Source organism: Convolutriloba macropyga, chromosome 1, assembly GCF_964194025.1.
Source record: "Convolutriloba macropyga chromosome 1, txConMacr16.3, whole genome shotgun sequence".
Lineage (NCBI taxonomy): Eukaryota > Metazoa > Xenacoelomorpha > Acoela > Convolutidae > Convolutriloba > Convolutriloba macropyga.
In genome coordinates, this window is record NC_134468.1 from 53,914,573 (window position 1) to 53,937,965 (window position 23,393).

At 34.2% G+C, this 23,393-nt stretch overlaps 1 protein-coding gene across 5 annotated transcripts in view; it reads right to left on the reverse strand.

Moving 5' to 3' along the window:
* Window positions 1-23,393, reverse strand: part of LOC142340355 (THO complex subunit 2-like) — a 215,790-nt gene that overhangs the window by 185,064 nt on the left and 7,333 nt on the right. For all 5 annotated transcript variants that reach the window (XR_012759067.1, XR_012759068.1, XM_075390939.1 and 2 more), the window contains exon 5: window positions 21,763-21,884. Coding sequence is in view for 3 of the 5 variants with exons in the window: in XM_075390939.1 (XP_075247054.1) it covers window positions 21,763-21,884 (122 nt within the window). In the remaining 2 variants the exon portion in view is untranslated. The remainder of the gene's footprint in view (window positions 1-21,762; window positions 21,885-23,393) is intronic.

The window sequence follows — 23,393 nt, forward strand, 5'->3', positions numbered from 1 at the left end:
GAGAAAAGAAAAAAAAGAAAGTGAGAAAAGGAAATGAGAAAAGAAAGTGAGAAAAGAAAGCGAGAAAAGAAAGTGAGAAACGAAAGTGAGAAAAGAAAATGAGAAAAGAAAGTGAGAAAAGAAAGTGAGAAAAGAAATTGAGAAAAGAAATTGAGAAAAGAAAGTGAGAAAAGAAAATGAGAAAAGAAAATGAGAAAAGAAAGTGAGAAAAAAAGTGAGAAAAGAAAGTGAGAAAAGAAAGCGAGAAAAGAAAGCGAGAAAAGAAAGCGAGAAAAGAAAGTGAGAAAAGAAAGCGAAAAAAGAAAGCGAGAAAAGAAAGTGAGAAAAGAAAGCGAGAAAAGAAAGCGAGAAAAGAAAGTGAGAAAAGAAAGCGAGAAAAGAAAGCGAGAAAAAAAGTGAGAAAAGAAAAAGAGAAAAGAAAAAAAAGAAAGTGAGAAAAGGAAATGAGAAAAGAAAGTGAGAAAAGAAAGCGAGAAAAGAGAGTGAGAAACGAAAGTGAGAAAAGAAAGTGAGAAAAGAAAGTGAGAAAAGAAATTGAGAAAAGAAAGCGAGAAAAGAAAGTGAGAAAAGAAAATGAGAAAAGAAAATGAGAAAAGAAAGTGAGAAAAGAAAGCGAGAAAAGAAAGCGAGAAAAGAAAGCGAGAAAAGAAAGCGAGAAAAGAAAGTGAGAAAAGAAAGCGAGAAAAGAAAGTGAGAAAAAAAGTGAGCAAAGAAAGTGAGAAAAGAAAGTGAGAGAAGTGAGGAAAAAAGTGAGAAAAGAAAGTGAGAAATAAAGTGAGCGAAAAAAGTGAGAAAAGAAAGTGAGAAAAGAAAGTGAGAAAAGAACATGAGAAAAGAAAGTGAGAAAAGAAAGTGAGAAAAGAAAGTGAGAAGAGAAAATGAGAAAAGAAATTGAGAAAAGAAAGTGTGAAAATGACGTGAGAAAAGAAAGTGAGAAAAGAGAACAGAAAGGGAGTGAGAAAAGAAAGCGAGAAAAAAAGACAGAAAAGAAAGTGAGAAAAGAAATTGTGAAAAGAACTTGAGAAAAGAAAAAGAGAAAAGAGAACAGAATGGGAGTGAGAAAAAAAGTAAGAAGAGAAATTGAGAAAAGAAGGTGGGAAAAGAAAGTGAGAAGAGAAAGTGTTAAAAGAAAGCGAAAAAAGAAAGGAAGGAAAAGTGAGAAGACAAAGTGAGAAAAGAAAATGAAAAAAAGTGAGAAAAGAAAGCGAAAAAAGGAAGGAAAAGTGAGAAGACAAAGTGAGAAAAGACAGTGAGAAACGAAAGTCAGTAAAGAAAGTGAGAAAAAAAGTGAGAAAAGAAAGTGAGAAAATAAAGCGAGAAAAGAAAGCGAGAAAAGAAAGTGAGAAAAGAAAGTGAGAAAAGAAAGCGAGAAAAGAAAGCGAGAAAAGAAAGCGAGAAAGGAAAGTGAGAAAAGAAAGCGAGAAAAGAAAGTGAGAAAAGAAAGTGAGCAAAGAAAGTGAGAAAAGAAAGTGAGAGAAGTGAGGAAAAAAGTGAGAAAAGAAAGTGAGAAATAAAGTGAGCGAAAAAAGTGAGAAAAGAAAGTGAGAAAAGAAAGTGAGAAAAGAAAGTGAGAAAAGAACATGAGAAAAGAAAGTGAGAAAAGAAAATGAGAAAAAAAATTGAGAAAAGAAAGTGTGAAAAGAACGTGAGAAAAGAAAGTGAGAAAAGAGAACAGAAAGGGAGTGAGAAAAGAAAGTGAGAAAAAAAAGACAGAAGAGAAAGTGAGAAAAGAAAGTGAGAAAAGAAATTGTGAAAAGAACTTGAGAAAAGAAAGTGAGAAAAGAGAACAGAAAGGGAGTGAAAAAAAGTAAGAAGAGAAATTGAGAAAAGAAGGTGGGAAAAGAAAGTGAGAAGAGAAAGTGATAAAAGAAAGCGAAAAAAGAAAAGAAAGAAAAGTGAGAAGACAAAGTGAGAAAAGAAAATGAAAAAAAGTGAGAAAAGAAAGCGAAAAAAGGAAGGAAAAGTGAGAAGACAAAGTGAGAAAAGACAGTGAGAAACGAAAGTCAGAAAAGAAAGTGAGAAAAAAAGTGAGAAAAGAAAGTGAGAAAAGAAAGCGAGAAAAGAAAGCGAGAAAAGAAAGTGAGAAAAGAAAGTGAGAAAAGAAAGTGAGAAAAGAAAGTGAGAAAAGAAAGTGAGAAAAGAAAGTGAGAAAAGAATGTGAGATGAAAAGTGAGAAAAGAAAGTGAGAAAAAAGTGACAAAAGAAGGTAAGAAAAGAAAGTAAAAGGAAGTGAGAAAACAAAGTGTGAAAAGAAAGTGAAAAAAGAAAGGAGACACACACACACACTATTGCATACACCCAACAAGCACCACACATCCCCGGACCACCAGGGAGCAATAGCACAGAGGTATCTGCCCCGGGCTACCACTCTTTTGACCCGGGTTCAATTCCCCCTATCTACTTTTTTTGGCTTTTTGGTTCTGAATCCAGCCCATGCCACACTCACACCCACACACACACACACATCACACACACACACACACACACACACACACACACTATTGCATACACCCAACAAGCACCACACATCCCAGGACCACCAGGGAGCAATAGCACAGAGGTATCTGGCCCAGGCTACCACTCTTTTGACCCGAGTTCAATTCCCCCCATCTACTTTTTTTTGGCTTTTTAGCCTTTTTGGCATCTCTCAACGTGACCGCTTAACCATGCTGCTCAACGCACCTCTTAAACAAGCGCTTCGAGAGGCTTCTTAAACATGCAAAAATTTGTCTTTTTTAGAGCTCACGCGTTTAATATATAAGATTTGAATAAAATTCGATAAAAAACTAAAAAGCTAAAATTACACGTGAACATAAACCACTAGCGATGAAGCGAATTTTTATTCAAATACCGTTTTTCCACTCTACGCCGCAAAACTACATTTTTTTGCTTCACTTCCTGTTTCGTCATGACAGAAATCACCACTTTAATTTTGCTTCGAAAATCATAAAATGAATGAACAGATCTGTAAAACAAAATAAAAAGGCAGCACCCCAAAAAATTTAAATTCTTTGAATTGTAAGAAGGGAAAGGCCTATATAAAAAGCCTTTGAGAGGATGAGGGCACCTATTAAAAATAAATTTTGAAGTACATTTTGAGGTGTGGTGTGGGGGGAGTTAAATGTAGGGAGTGTTCAACCAGACTGGGAGCGCGGCGGGTGTTCAGTTAATTGCATACTTAATGACAAGTAAGGCGTCAACCTCTAACTGTTCAGCTACCTAATACGCTCCGGGCTTTACCTGTTCATCCCAATTTTGAGGACAAAAAGTCATTGTCAGCCAAAAAAACTATCAGAAGTAAAATCGGTAGTACAAAGAAATTGCCGAGAGACCAGCAGGTCTATTATTATTGCTACAAATTTGGCCTGAGTGCAATTAAGATTAACAAGGTGAAAAAGTTGGGATACTTGGACAGCGTCCTTTTTATTTCTTATCCAACGCTTTTTACGAGATTAGCACAACAAATGATCCTCCGGGCTTCGAAAATGAGATTATTTAACTATATTCGAAAAAGAATATCGATGAAGAAAAGAAACCAATTCGCTTGGCAGCCCTTAAAAAACAAAAGAACTTTGAGATATATGAGAGAAAAAAATTTTTGAATACAAGCTCAAAAACGGTCAACCAAAAACTTTTCATAAAAAAACAAACATACCCGGCAGATTGCCGGAAAATAGCCGCCGTTGAATAAGCATGATTGGGATTGAAAGAATAGAAGATATCGAAAAAAAAATTTTCTACAAAAACATTTTTTAAGTCCGATTTATTTTGATGGCATTTCGTAGTTGAACATACTTCTGTTTCTTAGAGAGACGCTACAGGGCCTACTATCAACACCAAACGTACCCGGCAGATTGCCGGAAAATAGCCGCCGTTGATTCCAATAAGCATGATTGGGATTGAACGAATAGAAGATATTGAAAAAAAAAGATTTTTGTACAAAAAAATTTTTTAAGTCCGATTTATTTTGATGGCATTTCGTAGTTGAACATACTTCTGTTTCATAGAGAGAGGCTACAGGGGCTACTATCAACACCAATAAGCATAAGAGATGGTAACTAAGACTTATAGGATTGACGTTCAAATAGCGGGCATCTAAAATTGGGCTTTATGGGTTTATCCCGTTTCTACTTCTGGCTTCAATTTTTTATACTGACTCTGTTCATTTTGAATTGCTTTGCTGAGCAACTGATGTTCAAAATCACTTTTAGCAGAATGAGAGAAGAGAGAAACTAGCCTAAAAAGATTCCACGCAAAATGTTAGAACGGACTATGAATGGATTGGGAAAACCATTTAGAAAAAAAGCCGATTCAAAAAATCGAAAAAAAACAGAAAAAATCAAAGTGAAATTGCCGCATGTGAACAAAAAACCACTACCGAGAAACCGAATTTTTGTTCAAACACCGTTTTCTCACTCTACTTTAAATTTAGAGCAAGAAAATTTCACGCCGCAAAACCACTCGCTTTTTCGCTCCACTTCCTGCTTCGGCGTGACCAAAATCACTACTCCAATTTGACTTCAAAAATCATGAAAATGTGTGAACAGATCTTAAAAAAAAACATAGCCGAGAGAATTCCGGAAACGACTCGAAGTCAAAATCTAATCAACCGCCATCCAACTACTCATCAAAAAACTTGCCTCCGCTAATTTATGATTTTCTCGAAAAAAAAAACAATAAAACAAAAAAGTAAAAACAAAAAAATGAAATCTGTTAAAATATGATAAAAAAAGCTTATCAAATTTTGTCATAACTTGAGATCCCGAAATAACTATCTCTGCTAAAATTACTTGATCAAAACAACTACTTCTTATTAAAACCCCTTAAGTGAATGTTTTAAAAATACTTGAGGCCAAATTATGAAAAAAAGCTATTAAAAACAACTTGCACTAAAAAACTGGAAAAATTTAGTAAACTTCTTAATTTTACAAAAGCATATAAAATTAAAGAAAAATTCTTTTCAGCCAATAGGGCATCCAGATGCTCGCAAAATAATAGAAAAGTCATAATAGTGTCAGAAATTTATCTCAAAAAACAGAAAAAAAAAAACCCCGAAAAACTGCAAAGAAAAAAATTAAGAAAAATAGTTCCAATTTTCGCCATTTTTTGTCATATTTCTCAACAAAAAAATTGAGTCATATCCAAAATTGCCCATACTTATTAATAAACAACTAGAATAACTATTATGAACCCTAAACCTCCACAACTGCCATAAAAAATTAAGGAATAGAAACGGCATTCAGAAAGAAATTCAACAAAAAAACTATAAACCTAAATTTTTTTAATAGTACAAGGAAACATAGAGCCGAATAAGGTTCCTTTGCAATTAGAGCAATGAAAAACTCGCAAAACAATAAAAGTTATAAAAGGGTGGTTAAGACACTTGCGTCAGATTAAAAAAAAGACTGCAAAAAATGAGAAAAATGGTCTAAAATTGCTCAATTTTTCGGTCATTTTTCTTTAGAAAAAAATGAATTATACTAACAAAACCTTAGTCAATTGGTATCTGACAATTCCCTAAGTAACAAGCTTCTATTCAAACCCCACTTAAAGCAGTAAAACAAAAAAAAACAGGTAAAAAATCATTAAATTTTGTCTAAAAATCAGCAAAACTGATCAAAAACCTCCAAATTAGCATTAAAAATCAAATTAACTGCTTGAAAACTTTAATTCCTATCAAAACAAACCTAAAACTAATACAATATCATAATCAAACCTCATAACCATCAAAAGTTGCAAAAAACTGCTTTTAAAAGCCGCACGTGACCAAAAAAAATTTCGCTCGCTTAGAAAAATTTTTTCACACATCAATTTCTCGCTCTCTCTAAAACAGCGGTGTGAACCACAACCACTCTCTTTTCGCTCCGCTCTTCACTTTTGTTCAGCACCAAAATCACTCCAAATTTTTTCACGCGTTTCATTTCCCGCTTCAAAATTCACTCCGAAAATTGATTAAAAAAAGGACTTCTCCAATACTCCTCTTCGAGTCGTAAAAAGACAGCGCCCCAATACAATTCAAATTCTTTGAATTGTAAAAAAGTAGGATCGCTATAATAGCCAGCTGAGAAGATGAGGGCGGCTATTAACAATAATTGCCTTCGTTTGAGGGCAATTAACTATTTAAAACTATTGCCAACATGGGTAAACATTCAAGGATTCCTTGTAAAATTTGAGGTCGATGGTTTGAACAACAACAATTTCCATACTCCACAAACGCAAAATGCGAATTCGCTTAACGAAACACAACTAACATTTGATTAAGAAAAATACTAACGTCTGCAGTTCGCATTTACAGAATTGCAACTCAATGAAATCAACTTTATAGCAGTGTGACATTTTCATCATTCAAAAAAAGTTTATTAAAAGCGAATAAATTGCTGTTCTTATCCAATTTTTAATCAAAGCGGTAAAACTGATATTCTACATTTTGCAAAAACCAGAATCAAACGGATTAACACAATTGAGAAAACTTACACCTGAAAAATTGAAGTTCTAATTTCATGCACAAAAAAACCCGATTGCTTTCAAAACATACACGACTGGTTACCGGAAAATAGTCACCATTGATTCCCATGACCACAATCGAGATAACAAGAGTACAGAAAAAAAACAGATTCTTTACAAATATTAGAAATTTGTAAAATTTTGATTCCATTTAAGATGATACAGGGATTAGAGTTAATACCAAAAAAACACTAGACTTGGTAAGTAACAGCAATTAGAGCAAAGTTCAAACACCAGGCATCTGAAAATGGGCTTTATGGGTTTATCGCGTTTCTATATTTGGTTTTCCCTTTCGATATTAACTCTGTCTAACCTAACTTGATTCTGACTTGCGTGAGCGATGAATGAGACTAGCCGAGAGAAGTCAGAATTCACGCAAAATTTTGAACAAGCTGTGAACAATTTTTATTTGACAAAGAATAAAGCATAGCAAGCCAAGTCCTGAATTACGATCCAAAGAGTTCAATAAAAAAGATCTTTCCGAAAAAAACAAGAGATTTGCTGATTCTTCGTTCGTATTTTGCGTTCAGAATTAACACTCTAATACAACAATTTACACCTAGCTGCAAACGCAAGTTTCTTGACTTGAAGTGAAAACCAGAAATCACAAAAACGTTCAAATAGAAACTTGAAATTGCCAAAAATCATTGCTAGTCTTTTCATTTTTCAGTACCTCAAAACCGCATCTGACAAAACCCATAGAAAATCTAACCTGTACGCTGAAAGAAACCTTGTTGAACTTATAAGAGACAAGCATACAGAAACAAAATCTTAGCTGGCAGATTGTCAGAAATGAGCCACGATAGCTACGTAGATGTGCAGTCTCAAAACAAACCGAAAGAGATTTATTCTTTTTTAATAATTGCTAAGTTCTTGTAGTCTTTAATAAGAATGTGTATAACTTATTGCTGGCTCTATTGACTGCTCTCAACACATCTTCAATAATAATGACGCACACTCGGTTGACCTTATTTTCTAAATTTGAGTAAAGAAAATTTAATTTGATAGGCAGGAAAGTCATTTTTGAATAAAGTCACATGTGACCAAAATTTAACCACTAGATGATGCGAGCAATGACGTCACGCAAGCAACTCACTCAAAATTGAATGCACTGATGAAAACGCAAATTTCCGTGACCATGACGTCCTATGGTAATCACGTACAAACTGAAAAATTTAGCCAAAATGAGTTATGGTTGATAAAGTTTTTGAAACTACTACTTGTCAACCAACAAACAAGCTCTAAAAATGAGTTTCACGGAATCCCTCAAATCGAAAAATCCGAAAAAAGAACAATTTTAAAAACCGCCAAAATTTCGCTTTAACTGCAAATTGAATCGCTTTTCGTATGTAAATTGGCATTACCAATACATACACTTCTAATAACATTCATGATAAAATCCGAATTGCCTGTTTATCCCGTTTTGACAGCAAAGTCAATTTAAAAAGAGAAAACAAATCTCACAAGTAAAAAGAGAGGACCGATACAATCCAAATTCTTTGGATTGTAAAAAACATACAAGACTCGGGAACTGAGTCAAAAGTAAATCGTAATTTCAATCGCAGCCAGCTGCCCATGTGAATCACCTATTTATCTCAATCAATTTCTAAAATTCTTTTTTGTCAATAAACCAACTTGAGACTCAAAAACAATTACTCGCATCAATCCTTGTGATACTAGTTTCGCTTAATCAAGAACTTAAAACCGAATTTAAAAAATCAGAAACCATAGCTGACAGAAAGCCAGAAAATAGCTGTGATAGGTTCATAGTACGCTCAAATATGACCTTTGCTCTCAAAATTCAAGTAGACAAAATTGGGAAAATAGTTGAAAGATATCGTTTTCATAAAAATAATTGTCGTTACCTCTGTAATTGATTTAGACTTATGTACTTTAACGCTGCCCTGAAACAGTCCTCAATTATGAGTATGATATCTATAATCGACCTCAACTCTTCTGAAGTTAAGCAAAACTTAGACAGCCAGAAGTTATTTTGGTAGCAAGGTAAGTCCCATTTGACCTCAAATTGTTCACTCCAACAAAATTGTCGCAATAAGTGCAAAAATGACGGCATGAATGAGCAAAAGTTGATTTGAAGTGAGTGTTATGCCATATGGTCGCAAAAACATCTTGAGGAAATACAACATAGAGAACACCAATAAAAGCTAAACTCAGCTAAGAGAATGCCACCTATTAAAAACCATACAAAAAAATTGAGAAAAATTCAAAAACTGCTTACATTTCTTTTACAAAAACTCTCTACAAGTTGTGACATCCCAACAATGCTTTCAGAAATTTTCTGATGTCTGTTTCAATCACTAACTACCAACACGTCCCACTACCCACTAACTACCAAAAAAATAAAACTGAAGTACTTCACATAATATTAATAATAATAATAATGAATTTCACTAAAGTTGGTTTCACCAAGCTTAGTAAGTCCCTAAAGGGGCTTGAATTTGATTTCCCTCAAACACTGTCCATCCATATGGGTACGATTTGTAAACAAAATTCGTCTTAGCTAAATCAAATAGATATTCTCGGACTTCTCTTTTGAATTTGGGAGGAGTTAATATGGGTTATAGCTGGGAAAATCACGCGCCAGTGACATCGAATTGTTGAAGTTTGTAACTTTGTTGAAAAAATTAGATCGGCAACGCTGGCGATTACATTCGTTTGAGTATAAAAATATTTTCTCGTTTGATCGTGTTTCTGGATGTCCATAACTTATTTGCCAAAATTGCTCTGCCTCAATTGGAAGTTTTCTTGTCAAAATTCTGTTTAAAACTAAGAGATCCAAAAAGACAAATTGATATGTGATCGGAAGTAAATTTACTGATCGAAGACAAAATGGAAGACAAAACATATTTCAAAAAAAATCGAACAGGCATAAATAACCAATTTTTGGTGAAAATTGCTTTCAAAAGCAAAAAAAAACGGGACAAAATATCAAAAGTGCAATGATTCCGAAACAAGACAATCAGCTTTTAAAAAAACAGCATAAACTGATTCTTATCAATTCAAAATGTCTTAGAAAAAGACTAATAACTGCCAAGACGAAGGGCACCACAGATTGTAAAAATTCAAAAATGATACAGACCACTAAAAAGCGTCAAAATTACAATATAAATTCATAAAAAAGTCTAATAAATGCTTAAAATGGTCCTAGTCCTACGATAACTTGTTAACTTTTCTGAGAAAAACAACTTTGGTTTAAAAATCCATGCCAACAACAAAGATCAACACCATCAACAACAAACTAAGATTTTTTATCCAAAGTTTATACCAAGATCGACAAAGACACTTATTCTCTCGGATAGTACATATAAAAAAGTTCAAGCAAAAGATCTGAGCCCAAGTACAACTATACACTCCTATCCTTCAGCGAAAGTTCAAGACTTATCCAATATTGTAAAACAATACAACGGCTATCACAAGATTGAAAATCTTATTATACATAACCATATTGATTCGGGAAATAGCGGTTTTGAAACAGCTAGTATTTTAATCGAATCTGCGTCGGAAATTATAAAGAAACTGTCACCACTTAAAGTTGCACTTGGCAAAATTCCACCAGTTAAAGATGGTTTTTTTTGATCGCAGCAAAAAATAACGAAAAAATAGACAAATATAATGAAGCGTTGGAAAATGTGGCAACGGAGTTGAGTGGCGTTTTTGACATTGACGTTGTTGTTTTTGAATAATATACTGGAAACGAAAGATATCAGCAATGATAGAGTACATCCATCAGTCAGTCATGGTATATCTAAACTTGCCAGAAATGTTCGGAATTCCTACGTAAATCTTGCGCTTACGGTGTCGGAAACTGAAATAAAACCGAGATTGATCAACCGAAACTTTGGAAAAAATTTTGATCACTAAAACAACAATTATTTTGGTTTCCATCCAAAAGAAGCATTTTTACCTCCAACTCATTATAAATTTGGCTGATGGTTTGTTGAAATATAGAACAACGCGACTTTTCATGATATTTTTAATTTTCAGTATACTTATAGGAAGAAAAAATCATACTGAAATTCATAAGCGAACATTTTAAAAGTATTATTTCACTAAACCTAATGTTTTTTATATTTTAAAACAGTTGATTCATACATTTTCGTTTTCTTCCTAAAACTGTTAGTTTTTTGTTCACTTTTACGTCTCATGTTGTCAGGTGACATTGAATTGAACCCTTGGACTTAACTGGAAAATTTGAATGAGTATTAGAGTTACTTAAAAAACAGAGGATCAAGTCCTTCGCCATTATTTTTCCTTATTAATTGTCAAAGCCTGAAAAACAAGTTTGAAGACTTTTCAAAATTTTTGCAAACAGCGCCCATTAATACGTTTGTCGCTTTAACTGAAACCTGGTTGGACACTGATTGTAATATTTAATATAATTTTTTAGCAGCATCGCACATTTTGTTTGGAAAATACGGATCAGATAAAACAGGGGCTTCAAAAGGCGGAGGAGTAGGTATTTGTTCCGAAAAAATTTACCGCCAGTATTAAATCAAGCATTGAAACGATTGATGAGTTTTTTAGTCCATTTGGGTTGCAATAACTGACCCTCTGACGGAAAAATTACTTGTTAACGTTTCTCATTGCCAAACAAACGTCTTGGCGAGTATTTTCTTGATCAGTAAAGTACCGAACTATCGGGGGCATATAGCGTTACAGATAACGTTATTTTGCTGGGAGATTACAATTTGAATTATCTAAACAAGACAGAAAAAAGTAAACGAGACATTTTTGCGTCAAATTCAGGATTAGAGATTGTTAACTTAAGAGATGCAACCAGATGTATTGATAAAACATTTACACTTATTGACCAGTTTCATTTCGAAAGATCAGATAATTGCCTACAATGTCACAACAACCCCTTTCAACTCCGACCATTTTCTTGTTATCTTTGAATCAAACCTCTCATTGAAATCTGAGAGTGACAATATAATAACGATAAGAAATTTTCGACTTTTCTCACGTTCTAAATTTAAGAGATCTTGCCCTTGCCGAATGGTGGAAAATGTACCCATGTCCGAATGGCAACGACATGTTTGATTCACTAATCAACATTTTTGAGAAAATTGTCAAACAACACGCACCAATTCAGACTGTCAAAAAAGGAGGAAAAATTTTAAGAATTCTTAGCCCTGCTTAACACAAGAATTGAAGCATTTGATTGCCCAAAAACATTGTTTGTTCAATTAATGAAGAAATCCTGACAGCGAGACGTACAAAGAATTTAAGCGTTTAAGAAGCTTAGTTAATAGGAGATTAAGGGAGGCGCACAACGATTCTTGCATCAATTTCTTTCAAAAACTACCAACAAGTAAGGAACAATGGAAATTCATTAAACAGAAGAACGGGCCGAGTGAAAAAAGTGTCAAGGTTGATGAAATCAGATTAGAGAGTGGTGAAATTTCAAGGGACCCAAAAAATACCGTCAATTGTCTAAATAGATCATTTGCTAATCTAGGTGTTTTCAAGGGTTCGGATATTGCTTGCAAATACCCTGATAAATTTAATATACCTGAATTCACATTCAGAACTGTGACTAGAAAAGAACTTTACTCAGTCATTGACTCTCTAGACGAAAACAAAGCAGCAGGACCTGGTTAAATATCAATTCGTCTCATAAAGTCTTGCAAATTAGCTATAGGCGTACATCTACAGTTCGCCTTAAATGAGTGCATTAAGGAGAAAATTTTCCCGACTAAAATGAAACTAGCCTATGTAACACCAATTTGCAAAAAAGGTGATAAAATAGATAGCACAAACTATCGACCAATATCTGTAACTCCGAGTTATGCAAAAAATCTTTGAGCGCCTCCTTCGGACTCAGATGATGGATTTCATTGATAAACATAAATTTATAAAGAGAGCAATTTGAATTTCAGAAAAAAAAGTCAGCAACAGATGCAGTTTTAGAACTCGTTGAAACAGTTTCCTCTAATTTAGATCAGAGCAAATAAACTGTTGCTATTTTTCTAGACCTTGCAAAAGCGTTTAATTCCATTTCACAAAACATTTTCCTTAAAAAAATTGAGATGTATGGTTTTTCCCAGGAAGCGAAAGAATTACTGTTTTCATTTCTTGCCAACCGCAGACAAACGGCAAAACATAATGGCATGTTCTCTGATTGTGAAATTGTGAATCACGGTGTGCCACAAGGAACTGTTTCAGGACCACTCATTTTTCTTTTATATATGAACGATTTCTCATCTAATATAACCACAACGGAAAAAGTAATTCAATTCGCTGATGACAAGTATTGTCTGTTGTGGACAGAAAAGTAGCTTACATGGAAAAGTCATGGAAATTTTACAGAAAACAGAAGAATATGTAGAGATGAACAAACTAACTTTGAATACAAACAAAATCTTTTCCTCGCGGGATAATTCTGATTTCGGATCTATTTTTTTTACAAAAACGAAGTTCTCACAACAGAAAAAAGTTGCAGATATCTTGTTTTTCAAATTGACAGGAATCTGAGTTTCGATGAGCAGCTGAATAAAACCTTAAAAAAGATGGCTAATGCTTTAAGATCAAGTTACCTATTAAGACATCAAATTCCCCTGAACGCGCGCATTCTTCTAAAATCACTTGTGCATTCACACTTATCATTTTCGGCAATCTTTTTTCAAAATTTATCTGCAAAAAACCTAAAACGCCTGAACCGACAGATTAACTGGTGTATAAACGTGTGCTTTCTACGCAAAAAGTATGACACAGCAAGGGATCTGCTAATCCAGACAAAGACCCTACCAGCTCAGCTAATAATAGCAAAAATGTCGCTAATCAAATTTCATTATGATATAGCCAGACCAGAAAATTCTGAAAAATTTTACGGGTATTTGAGTCTTCATCAAAATACTCGAACAAAACAATTCAAAATTAGACAGAATGCCAAAACCAGCTTTGGAATGAATTCGATTGTCCGTCAATGCGTACGAAAATGGAATAAGTTACCACAGTCTCTTCGGTTGGCAAAAAATGGAAACGTTTTTAAGAAAACGTTGAATGATTTCTTGCTCTCACAACATGAAAAAATTCTTTTGAATAGTAACGTAGAAGCTTTTAAAACTTATTTTTATTTTTAGGGAGAAAACAATCGGAAGAAAATTTTATAATGTGATTCTTCAAGAAATTTGTTGATGTTTATTAATTACATTACTTTATTTTGTTTGAATGATTTGAAGTATTTTTTGTCTCAAGTATATTTAACCGTATGGTTATAATTTTAATTTACTTGTTGCAAAAAAACAAAAGCGGGAGTAAAAATTGCTGTGAAAAACCCGCACTTATTAAAACCCGCCTAAGCAAAAAAAAGTTTCACACCAACTTTTCTCATTCTCTGAGAGAAAATATGAACAAAAACTACTCTAGAGCTTCTCTATACTATTGACTTTTGATCAGCAGATTTGATCTAAATGAGAACCTCGCGATAATCAAGGATAGATTTATTCAACAAAAGGTAGGTAAAAAATTGTTGCATTTCCAGAGCTTCGACTGAAAAGGTCATTATTGTACTTGAATGGTTCGGAAAGTACGATCGTTAAACATTCCATTATGCGCTGGAAAAGGTAAACTGCTTCAGGAAAAAGCTCATGATGGTTCATACCCAACATCCTATAGCTTCCCATTGAGCAAAATCTAAAAACAATCACGAGGTCTTGTCTTGGATCAATTTTATTTCAAGGCTTAGAAATTGGTTTTTAGCAAAATTATACTTATAATTTTATTATTTTAAAAAGCTACAAAAAGATAACGTCCAAGCCGTCCAAAATTTGAGCGAATTTGAAAAAATTAAACTATAAAAGTGGAGAACATTTTAAAAATTTTTAAGAAAATATTTGTGAGGTGGCGCAACCTCTAGCAGCAGCAGTCAAGATTCAGGAGCCAAGTTCAATAAAAGATGATCTGATGGTTGCAAAAAAATTCCATTCGTTTACTAAAAACGGTGACCGTGTACAGAACGTGCTGCGGAAAAGCGCAGCATGAAATGATCACGGTATTTTTTCATGCTTTACCCAAAAATAGACAACAAAAATCAGCAACAAAAATTTAGAATTAAAAAAAGCATCAGCAGCACCTTAAAAATACAGTAAACAAAATATAACCATCATCACACATAAAAAATTTTATTGTTATATCAGTTGAGCAAAGGAATTCTTTCATGCTGAGAAGCTCTAAGAAGATGCTTTTCTCTGTATAGGATTAAATGAATCATCTCCGACATGTAACAGTTTTCGTTTTATAAATAGAACTCACAATAAGAAGCATAACCGACAGATTACTGCAAACTAGACGCAATTGACCGACATTGGGATTGAAACTGGTAGAAACATAAAGAGAAAAATTAACAATAACGTAATTTTTTCTGTTCTAAATTGTCCACAGTATGTTGAATTCCGCCTCTATATTGGAGGACATCAAGCTTAGTACTAACTAATATCAGTTAACAGTACACTCTGCGGAACTTTGATAACTTAATGCACTGTCTTTCAGCATTAAGCCAGTGCCTGGCGTATATTGGTTTATCCAGTTTCTTTTGATTTCGTTTTTTGACCTTGACCGTTGAGTTAAGGAAAACGAAAAACTTGATCGAAAGGTGAAACAAATTTTAAAGGAGAGCGCATACGTAATAGCCTTTGAGAGGCTGAGGGCATCTATTAAAAGGTAATAACGTTGCCGGAGATCCGATTAATCTCGTTTTGTATTCATTACAATAACATAGATGGTAGATTGTCAGAACATAGGTGCGATAGCTTCATAGACTTAGTAGTCTCCAAATACAGATGAAAAGAGGAAAACTTTATTTCAGAGTTTTTATTTAAATTGATGTGATGTCAGCAACTGATATAGACTTATGTATTGTAAAGCTGCTCTCAATCAAACTACAGTTAGATTAAGACATAAAAAATTGACCTCCACTCCTCGGTTAAAGCTAACGACCACAAAACACGCGTGACCAAAAAATTATTCACGCGAATGAACCAAAACTTGCTCCGATATGTTTGAAAAAAGATGTCGCGTATCCAATTAAGTCAAAAGAATGCATTGAATGAATGACCAAAAGCTGATTTGAATTGAGTGCCACGTCATATGGTCGTACAAAAATACGTAATTGTATTTATTGGCAAAGAAACTCCAGTATAGATTGTTAATTGTTCCTTTGTTCATTTCACTTCCAAAATTACAGAGTTTTGTTAAAGATGTTTTATAAAATTTCTTTCGATGGAAGTAATTTTCGTCGGTTTTTATCAGCCCCTTTTGTTTCAGTTTTATTCCCCTCGACTATATTGTTTTGTCCTCGCATGCTTTTTCGAATGTAATTGCAGTATCATTCTTGCAATTTATAAGTCATAAAAAATAGCAGGACGTGCATCTCAACAGAGACTAAGAGGTTGTAATTTGAGTTTTAAAAGTCTTGCTTTGTACTCGTGGATGGATGAAAGAATGCACCTGGATGCCATTTCTATCGCTATTTTAAATTTTAAAAAGTTTGTTTTGTTGTGGAGCCATGCATTTGCGCAATACGTAATGATAGAGACAATGTATCCTGTGTATGAAAGCAATTTATTAGTCCATGAACAGATAGAGAACATGTTACTTTTGAGATGAAAGAATGCTCTGGTAGCTTTTTGTGCAAGCCTATCACAATTTCCACTCCAGCTCAGATTAGGTGTGACCATTAGACCTAGGTCTTTTTCCACAAAGGTGGCTTCAAGTTTGATGTTGTTTTAAGATATGCTCACATTTCCCTTCACATAGAAAATTACATTTACTTTTTTACCCATACGTTTTTGTAATACCAAATATCGACTTGCTCTGCTTGGATCTTGAATTGTGGCTAATCAGACATCGACAAAACCATAGCTCTCAAGTTGGATTGGCGTCTGGTAGATCATTAAAAAAAAACAGGATACCGAGTGGCCCACGGAATGATCCTTCTGGTCGTCCTCCTGTACTTTCTACTTAATCTGATTTTTCGTTGTTTAGTTTTGACAGACCTTTCTGTTTTCCAGGTGGAAATCTAAGAGGCATCAGAAATTTCCACCGCCTTCCATTTTCATAAGCTTGTGTAATGAGTCGTGATCTACTTTATCAAACGCTTTCGCGAAATCCAGACAAAATACGGTTAATTGACGAATTTGTTTATCATCGATTTCTGGTAAACTGAATCATGGAAAAGCAAAATTGAGTAACAGCTAATCTTTTTTCGGAAACCAAATTAACATTCGTTTAGTTTGTTTTGCAGAATTCATTAAGTTCGTCAAATATTTGTTTCTCTAATACTTTCGAAATGCAGCATAGTCAAATAATTGGCCGGTAGCATTCAACATCTGCTTCGTTGCTTTAATTGAAAATTGGTGAGACCTGAAAAATTTTCCATACTTCAGAAAAAACACCTTTGTTAATGATTGTTTGAAAAAGAAGCCGTATTGATATCGAGTGTTTACAGCATTTTTTCAGAATACAGTTTCCAGTACTATGAAGTCCAGTAGCTTTTCTCAATTTCAAATCTTCACGCATGCTTATGATTCTCGTCTCAGTGATGGTAATTATGTTGAGTTCTGTTTTCGAAATTAATTTGCCTGGAAGTTTTCGTATTGAATGAAGAATTTGGCTAATTCTCAGACTAACTCAGTACAATGGTCTTGACATTTTACAGTTTGCGCAATTGCTGGATTTTTTTGCAAATTGATTTCAGATATTTTTGGATGCTACTTATGTGGAATTTTCGATTTAAAAAACATCGGCTTCGAACCGACTTAGATCTGTATCCAGTTGATAATTTAAGTTCTTTATCTCAACGCTTGATATTTATTGTTCCATCGTTTTTCGGTAGCTATTTTCTTTATAGGAAAAGAGCTGGATTGAGATAACCTAGGTGGTAGGGAACAGCGATGTTTAGTGACATTTGGGATGTTTTCTATGATCAAGATTATCCAATCGTACCAGTGCATAACAAGGTCATCAACGTTATCAAGGTGTTTTGACTATCGCGTTATTTACAGCATCACAATCTACTTCGTTGATAGCAAATTTGGTACGCATTAAAAACATTTGTCTTCTAGTTGTTTCTATTATGATTCTGATGAGTTTGAGCAGAAGATTTTTTATCTAAACTGTAGTCTCTCTCTAAGCTGAGAAAAAGTTTAAGATCAAAGTTGCAATCAATGGTTGCTTCTGGTTCATTTGCTAAAAGATCCAGTTGTGAGTTGGCAACATCTGAGAAAATCGTATCAACAAAATTTTCATGTACTTGAATTTCATACCCGCTAGTAGAGCTCTATCGACTCCAATTTGCTTTTGAAAAATTGACATCGGCTGCAATTATGATTTGACAATTTTCGTTTACATTTCCGGCAATTTTGAATAGATTATATATGAGCAATTTATGATTATATATAATTCTTCAATATCCCATTTATATGGAATGTTGTGAAGTGGATTATAAATATAAAATAAAAAGGTAGATTTTGGTTTTGTTAAACTTTGACGATTACAATGTCCCTTTAGCATTGGGGTATAGTTTCTTCGTGCCTAACATCTCCAATTTCATCTAACACGCCACCGTGTTTTGATTTGAAACTTTCGGATTCCATCATCTGAGTTTATTGAGTAAGACAAAAAATAGAGCAATATTGGATATGTCCGCGGTGAGCCAAGTTTCTGTCAGAAATGATGTCATAACTTGAATTTGTTATTGCATTTGCTAGTCTTATCCTCCGTTTTAGGTGTAAAATACTTCGCACATTGAAGCACAAAACTTTTAAGTATTTTTCTTATTCCGCATCGGTTTCAGTTTTGGGTTGCAGTAACCGAGCTTTTTCAAATCAAATTTTCCATCCTTGATCTCAAGTTCTACGTTTCTAATGCGAAGGTCTCTTCTATCAATATCATTTTTGTATATAAGGTTTCTGCGTTTACGTAGACAACCGTTTCCAAATTTGCTGTCAGAGGGGAGAGTTCGCGAGTGAGGAAAACAACATGCTCATAACCTTAACGTCGAAAAGCAGATTTCAACGCTAAGTCTTTAATTGAGGGACTTTCAAGATCTATTAGGTGGCTTCGAGATCCTTCTTTGTTTGCATCAAACTTTCCAATCCTTTGAATATTTTCCAAGCGCTTGACTTCCATTTTCAGAAAACTCAACAGTTTTTCAACAGCTAGTATTTTAATATGGGTCAAAAGGTGTTTTGACTATAGCGTTATTGACAGCATCCCAATCTATTTCGTTGAAAGCAAATTTGGAATGCTTTTCAAAAACTTTTGTTTTCTACTTGCTTCGATTAAGATTCTGATCTGTTAATGATCAGAACTTTTTTAATCTAAACTGTAGTTTCTCTCAAAGCTGAGAAAATTTGCTGAGAACATCAAAGCTGAGAACATCAAAGTTGCAATCAATGATTGGTTCTGATTCATTTGCTAAAACAACCATTTGTGAAATGGCGACATCCAAGAAATTCAAATCAACAAAATTTTCAAGTAGTTGATTTTCATAACCACCAGTAGAGCTGAACTCCAATTGGCTTCTGAAAAATTGTAATCACCTGCAATTATGATTTGACAATATTGGTTTTCGTTTGTGGCGATTTTGCATTAAATGAATATGAGCAATTTGAGCTGTTCAATATCCCATTTTCATGGAAAGTTGTGCGGTTGATTATAGAGATTAAATAAAAGTGTAAATCTTGGTTTTGTTAAGCTTTGACGATAACAATGTTCCTTTTACATTGGTGTACGGTTTTTATTCGGGCCTTACACGATCTCTCATTTCATCTAATACGCTACCATGTTTTGATTTAAAATTTTCGGATTGTATGATATCAGTTTATTGAGTATGACAAAAATAGAGCAGTACTGGGTATGTCCGCGGTAAGCCAAGTTTCAGTCAGAAAGGATGTCATAAAATGACTTTATTGCATTTGCTAGTCTTATCCTCCGTTTTAGATTTAAAACACTCCGCACATTGAAGGACAAAAACAATTAAAAGTTGTGAGTTGGCGACATCTTAGAAATTCGAATCAACAAAATTTTAAAGTACTTGATTTTCATACCCGTAAGTAGAGACCATTCGACTTGCATTTGCTTTTGAAAAATTGACATTGCCTGCAATCATAATTTGGCAATTTTGGTTTTCGTTTGCGGCGACTTCGCATAGATTATATATGAGCAGTTTAAAATCTTCAATATCGCAATTATATGGAATGTTGTGAGGTGGAAGATAGATATTAAATAAAAGTATAGATCTCGGTTTTGTTAAACTTTGTTTTGATTTGAAACTTTCGGATTCTATCATCTGAGTTTATTGAGCAAGACAAAAAATAGAGCAGTATTGGATATGTCCGCGGTGAGCCAAGTTTCTGTCAGAAATGATGTCATAACTTGACTTCGTTATTGCATTTGCTAGTCTTCTTCGTTTTAGCACACAAATATTTCGCACACTGAAGGACCAAAAGATTTCAATACTTTACCCATCCTGCATCGGTTTCACTTTCGGCATCAGTGTCCGAGCTTTCTCCAATATATTCAACCCAATTTTTCCATCCTTGATCTCAGGTTCTAAGTTTCTAATGCGAAGGTCTCTTCTATCAATATCATTTTTGTATATAAGCTTTCTGCGTTTACGTAGACAACCGTTTCCAATTTTGCTGTCAGAGGGGAGAGTTCGCGAATGAGGAAAACAACATGCTCATAACCTTAACGTCGAAAAGCAGATTTCAACGCTAAGTCTTTAATTGAGGGACTTTCAAGATTTATTAGGTGGCTTCGAGATCCTTCTTTGTTTGCATCAAACTTTCCAATCCTTTGAATATTTTCCAAGCGCTTGACTTCTATTTTCAGAAAACTCAACAGTTTTTCAACAGCTAGTATGTCAGCATGCATTTTCTTGTCTGGACTGTCCGAACTTTTTTTCGGAAATGCCACGTATACGTTATACGTATGCCTAGTTGATTGCCATTTGGTTTTGAAAATGTTTTGAAAAACTTTGCCCCGTTTTACGGAGCCAAGTGATTCAGCGTAAGTTTTGGGTTTGTTCTTTTTGATATTGAGGTTTTTCAATATCTTCCTTTGATTTGATTTCGGTGAAGTCTCATTTGTTTTTGACTATGGCTAATTCATCTTCATTTTTGCTGATCTCATTTTGAGGCTCTTTTTGAGTTGTTTGATCTTTTAACTTCACACTCAGTACAGACGTGTAGCATGTTTGATGTTAACTCAATGAGTACTACTTCGAAGCATTTCTGGTAAAAATGAGTGCATTCTTTGCTCATGTGCCTCGTTTTATTGCAAAAGAAACACACAAGATTTCCTTTGTTCAAATTTTGCTGGCAAGTGTGGCACTTGTCGGCTTGATTGCTCATTATGATTTTAACTTGATAATTGTCGTAATTTGATTTCTATGCCGAACGAGAGAGGACTCAGTGAGTGTATTAGGTACGAGAACGTTTGAGAATAGATAAGGATAGAGCTTACTACTTTAACCGGCGCAACACTGCTGTACTACAGCTGCTTATTGTGTCACCTTGATTTTTATAGGAAGCTTGATTTTGTTAGATAATAATGTGCCGTCTCCATATAACATGAAACTGATTAATAAGTGTATCACCATAAAAGTGTAATCATAGCTCCGCTCAGCTATTGCAGCTATAAAACACGTAAACCAACTAACGTCGGAAAAGTCGCTCTCGAAGGACAGGCGGCGCAATTGAATTCAGGGGCTGTAGCCTAGATAAATTTTTCTTTATGGGTGTGAACATCAACCATTGACAGAATTCGAACCCCGACCTCCTGAGTTCGCTTCCATCAACTCTACGGAGGTATTAACAACTCGGCTATCAGGGCCTTGTCATCGAGTCTCTGACAATCGGTTTTGTTTGACAACAACATTTATTTCGGAGTACGAGCAATTGAACTCACTCAGAAATCACGAAGAAGTGCGAGAAAAAGTTACTTGAGAAGTTCTACAGTTGAGATTATTCTACAAGAAAACTGCAAAACGGTCAAGCAAAAAATTTGCATTAAAAACACACACGCTTACAATAATTCCTTCTCATTCGAGAGCAATAAAAAAGAGAACGAGCTATGATAAAAAACGATGAAGTGTTTTTGATAATCATCCACATAAACACGTAAAAACAGTCTAGACCCACACAAGAGTGTTGGTTTTCTATCAGAATTGTCGTTAAGAAAACTGTATTTGAAAAATTCAGCTAAGGCAGAGCAGACATCATTAACACTTACAAAAGTTTCGTTCTCGTTTTCACATATCGCTTCTGGAACAATTCTGTTGATTTGATTTGACCAAGTGACTCCAAGGTGTCCAGTTCCAGTCTCTCCGTCAATAACTCCGAATTTAACTCCTTCTGCAAAATAGCAATCCTCTCGATGAAAAAGAAGAATTGAAACCATAGCTGGCAGATTGCCGAAATAGCTGCGAAAGAGTAGACTTGCGTGCCGTATAATAGAGATAGAAACAGATAGCGATATAAGTTTAAAAAGTTATCGACGCCGCTCAAAAAGCTATGTAAAAAAATCAGCGATAAATTAATAAGCTTGTTAAAATATTTGCGAAGAAGCCTTTTCATTAGGGCCATTTATTACACACGTGTGTTCCTTTGACCTTATAATAATTCAAAAAAAATTGAATTTTAAAGTGCAAAAGTCATTTTGCTGAGTGAGGTAAGTGACGAATGATCACAATCTAATCATGCGAAAAGCTTTTGCTATAGATAGTGAGAAATGACGTCATGCGCGCAAAAGCCGTTAGTGACGCAAACAACGTCATTCAGAAAAATTGACTTTTTAAGCTTTGCTATGTGAACAAATCTAAAACGAAAAAGAGCGTCAGACGACGAAATAAATTATATAGCCGGAAGAATTCAGGAAACGACTCGAAGTAGAAGCCCTGGTAAAAAGCCGACTTGGTAAAAACCCCTATAAAACAGCTAGTTTGCAACAAGATAATAACAATAGACAGACAACCTCATAAAACAGTTCAAAAAGAGAAACACAAGGAAAGGCAAAGATGCTGACGGACAAAAACGAAAAGTAAGCTCTAAAAAAATCTCTGCGAATGCTAAATGCAATTTCTGAACAATTAAATCGCGAAAAAAAATAAATACATTCTACTTTACATCAATCAACCCTCCATTGTTTGACGTAAAAGTAATATACAAAAATAAAATGAAAAGCAAAACACCTAAAAAACGAGAAAATTGTTTGATATTAACAATTATTTGATTAGCTTTCACAATATTTAGCATTCAAGATTCTTCACAACTATTGGTCGGAGCCAACTTTTTAAAAATTTTTCAGAAACTAGCTCAGTCACTCATCCAAAAGGCAGGAGAGAAATATCAAAAACTAATCGGAATTGCCAAGAACAAAAAACCTGATAATTGTGTCATTAATTTAAATGAAAAATGCCATGTCTAGACTTGAAGAGTCACCTAATAGTAGCAACACCGATAAATTAACTCTAAATTAAGATTTAATTGAGACAAACTACAGCGAGAAGCGCAAGATCAGAAATTGGCCAAAACCATAAAGAGCAAACAAAAATCGATAGAAAATTCCTTGAGCTGAGCCAATTCACTTCGAAAAAACAATTGAAAGAATCTTCAGTCAAAGTTAAAGACCACCAAAACTGCTAAAACAACCAATATCAGCAACAAAAGCTTAGAACAAGTCAAAATGGGAAAAAAAAGTGAGAATTGAATCTATAAGTGAATATTAGCTTCAGATGTTCAAAAACGCAGACTACTATTTGTTAAGATAATTACAAGAATTACCATCGATTGAAAAATTGAAGTCGGCTAAAACGAATCTGATTTGAGAAGGCCGCACAATATCAAAAAACTTTACTCGCTTAG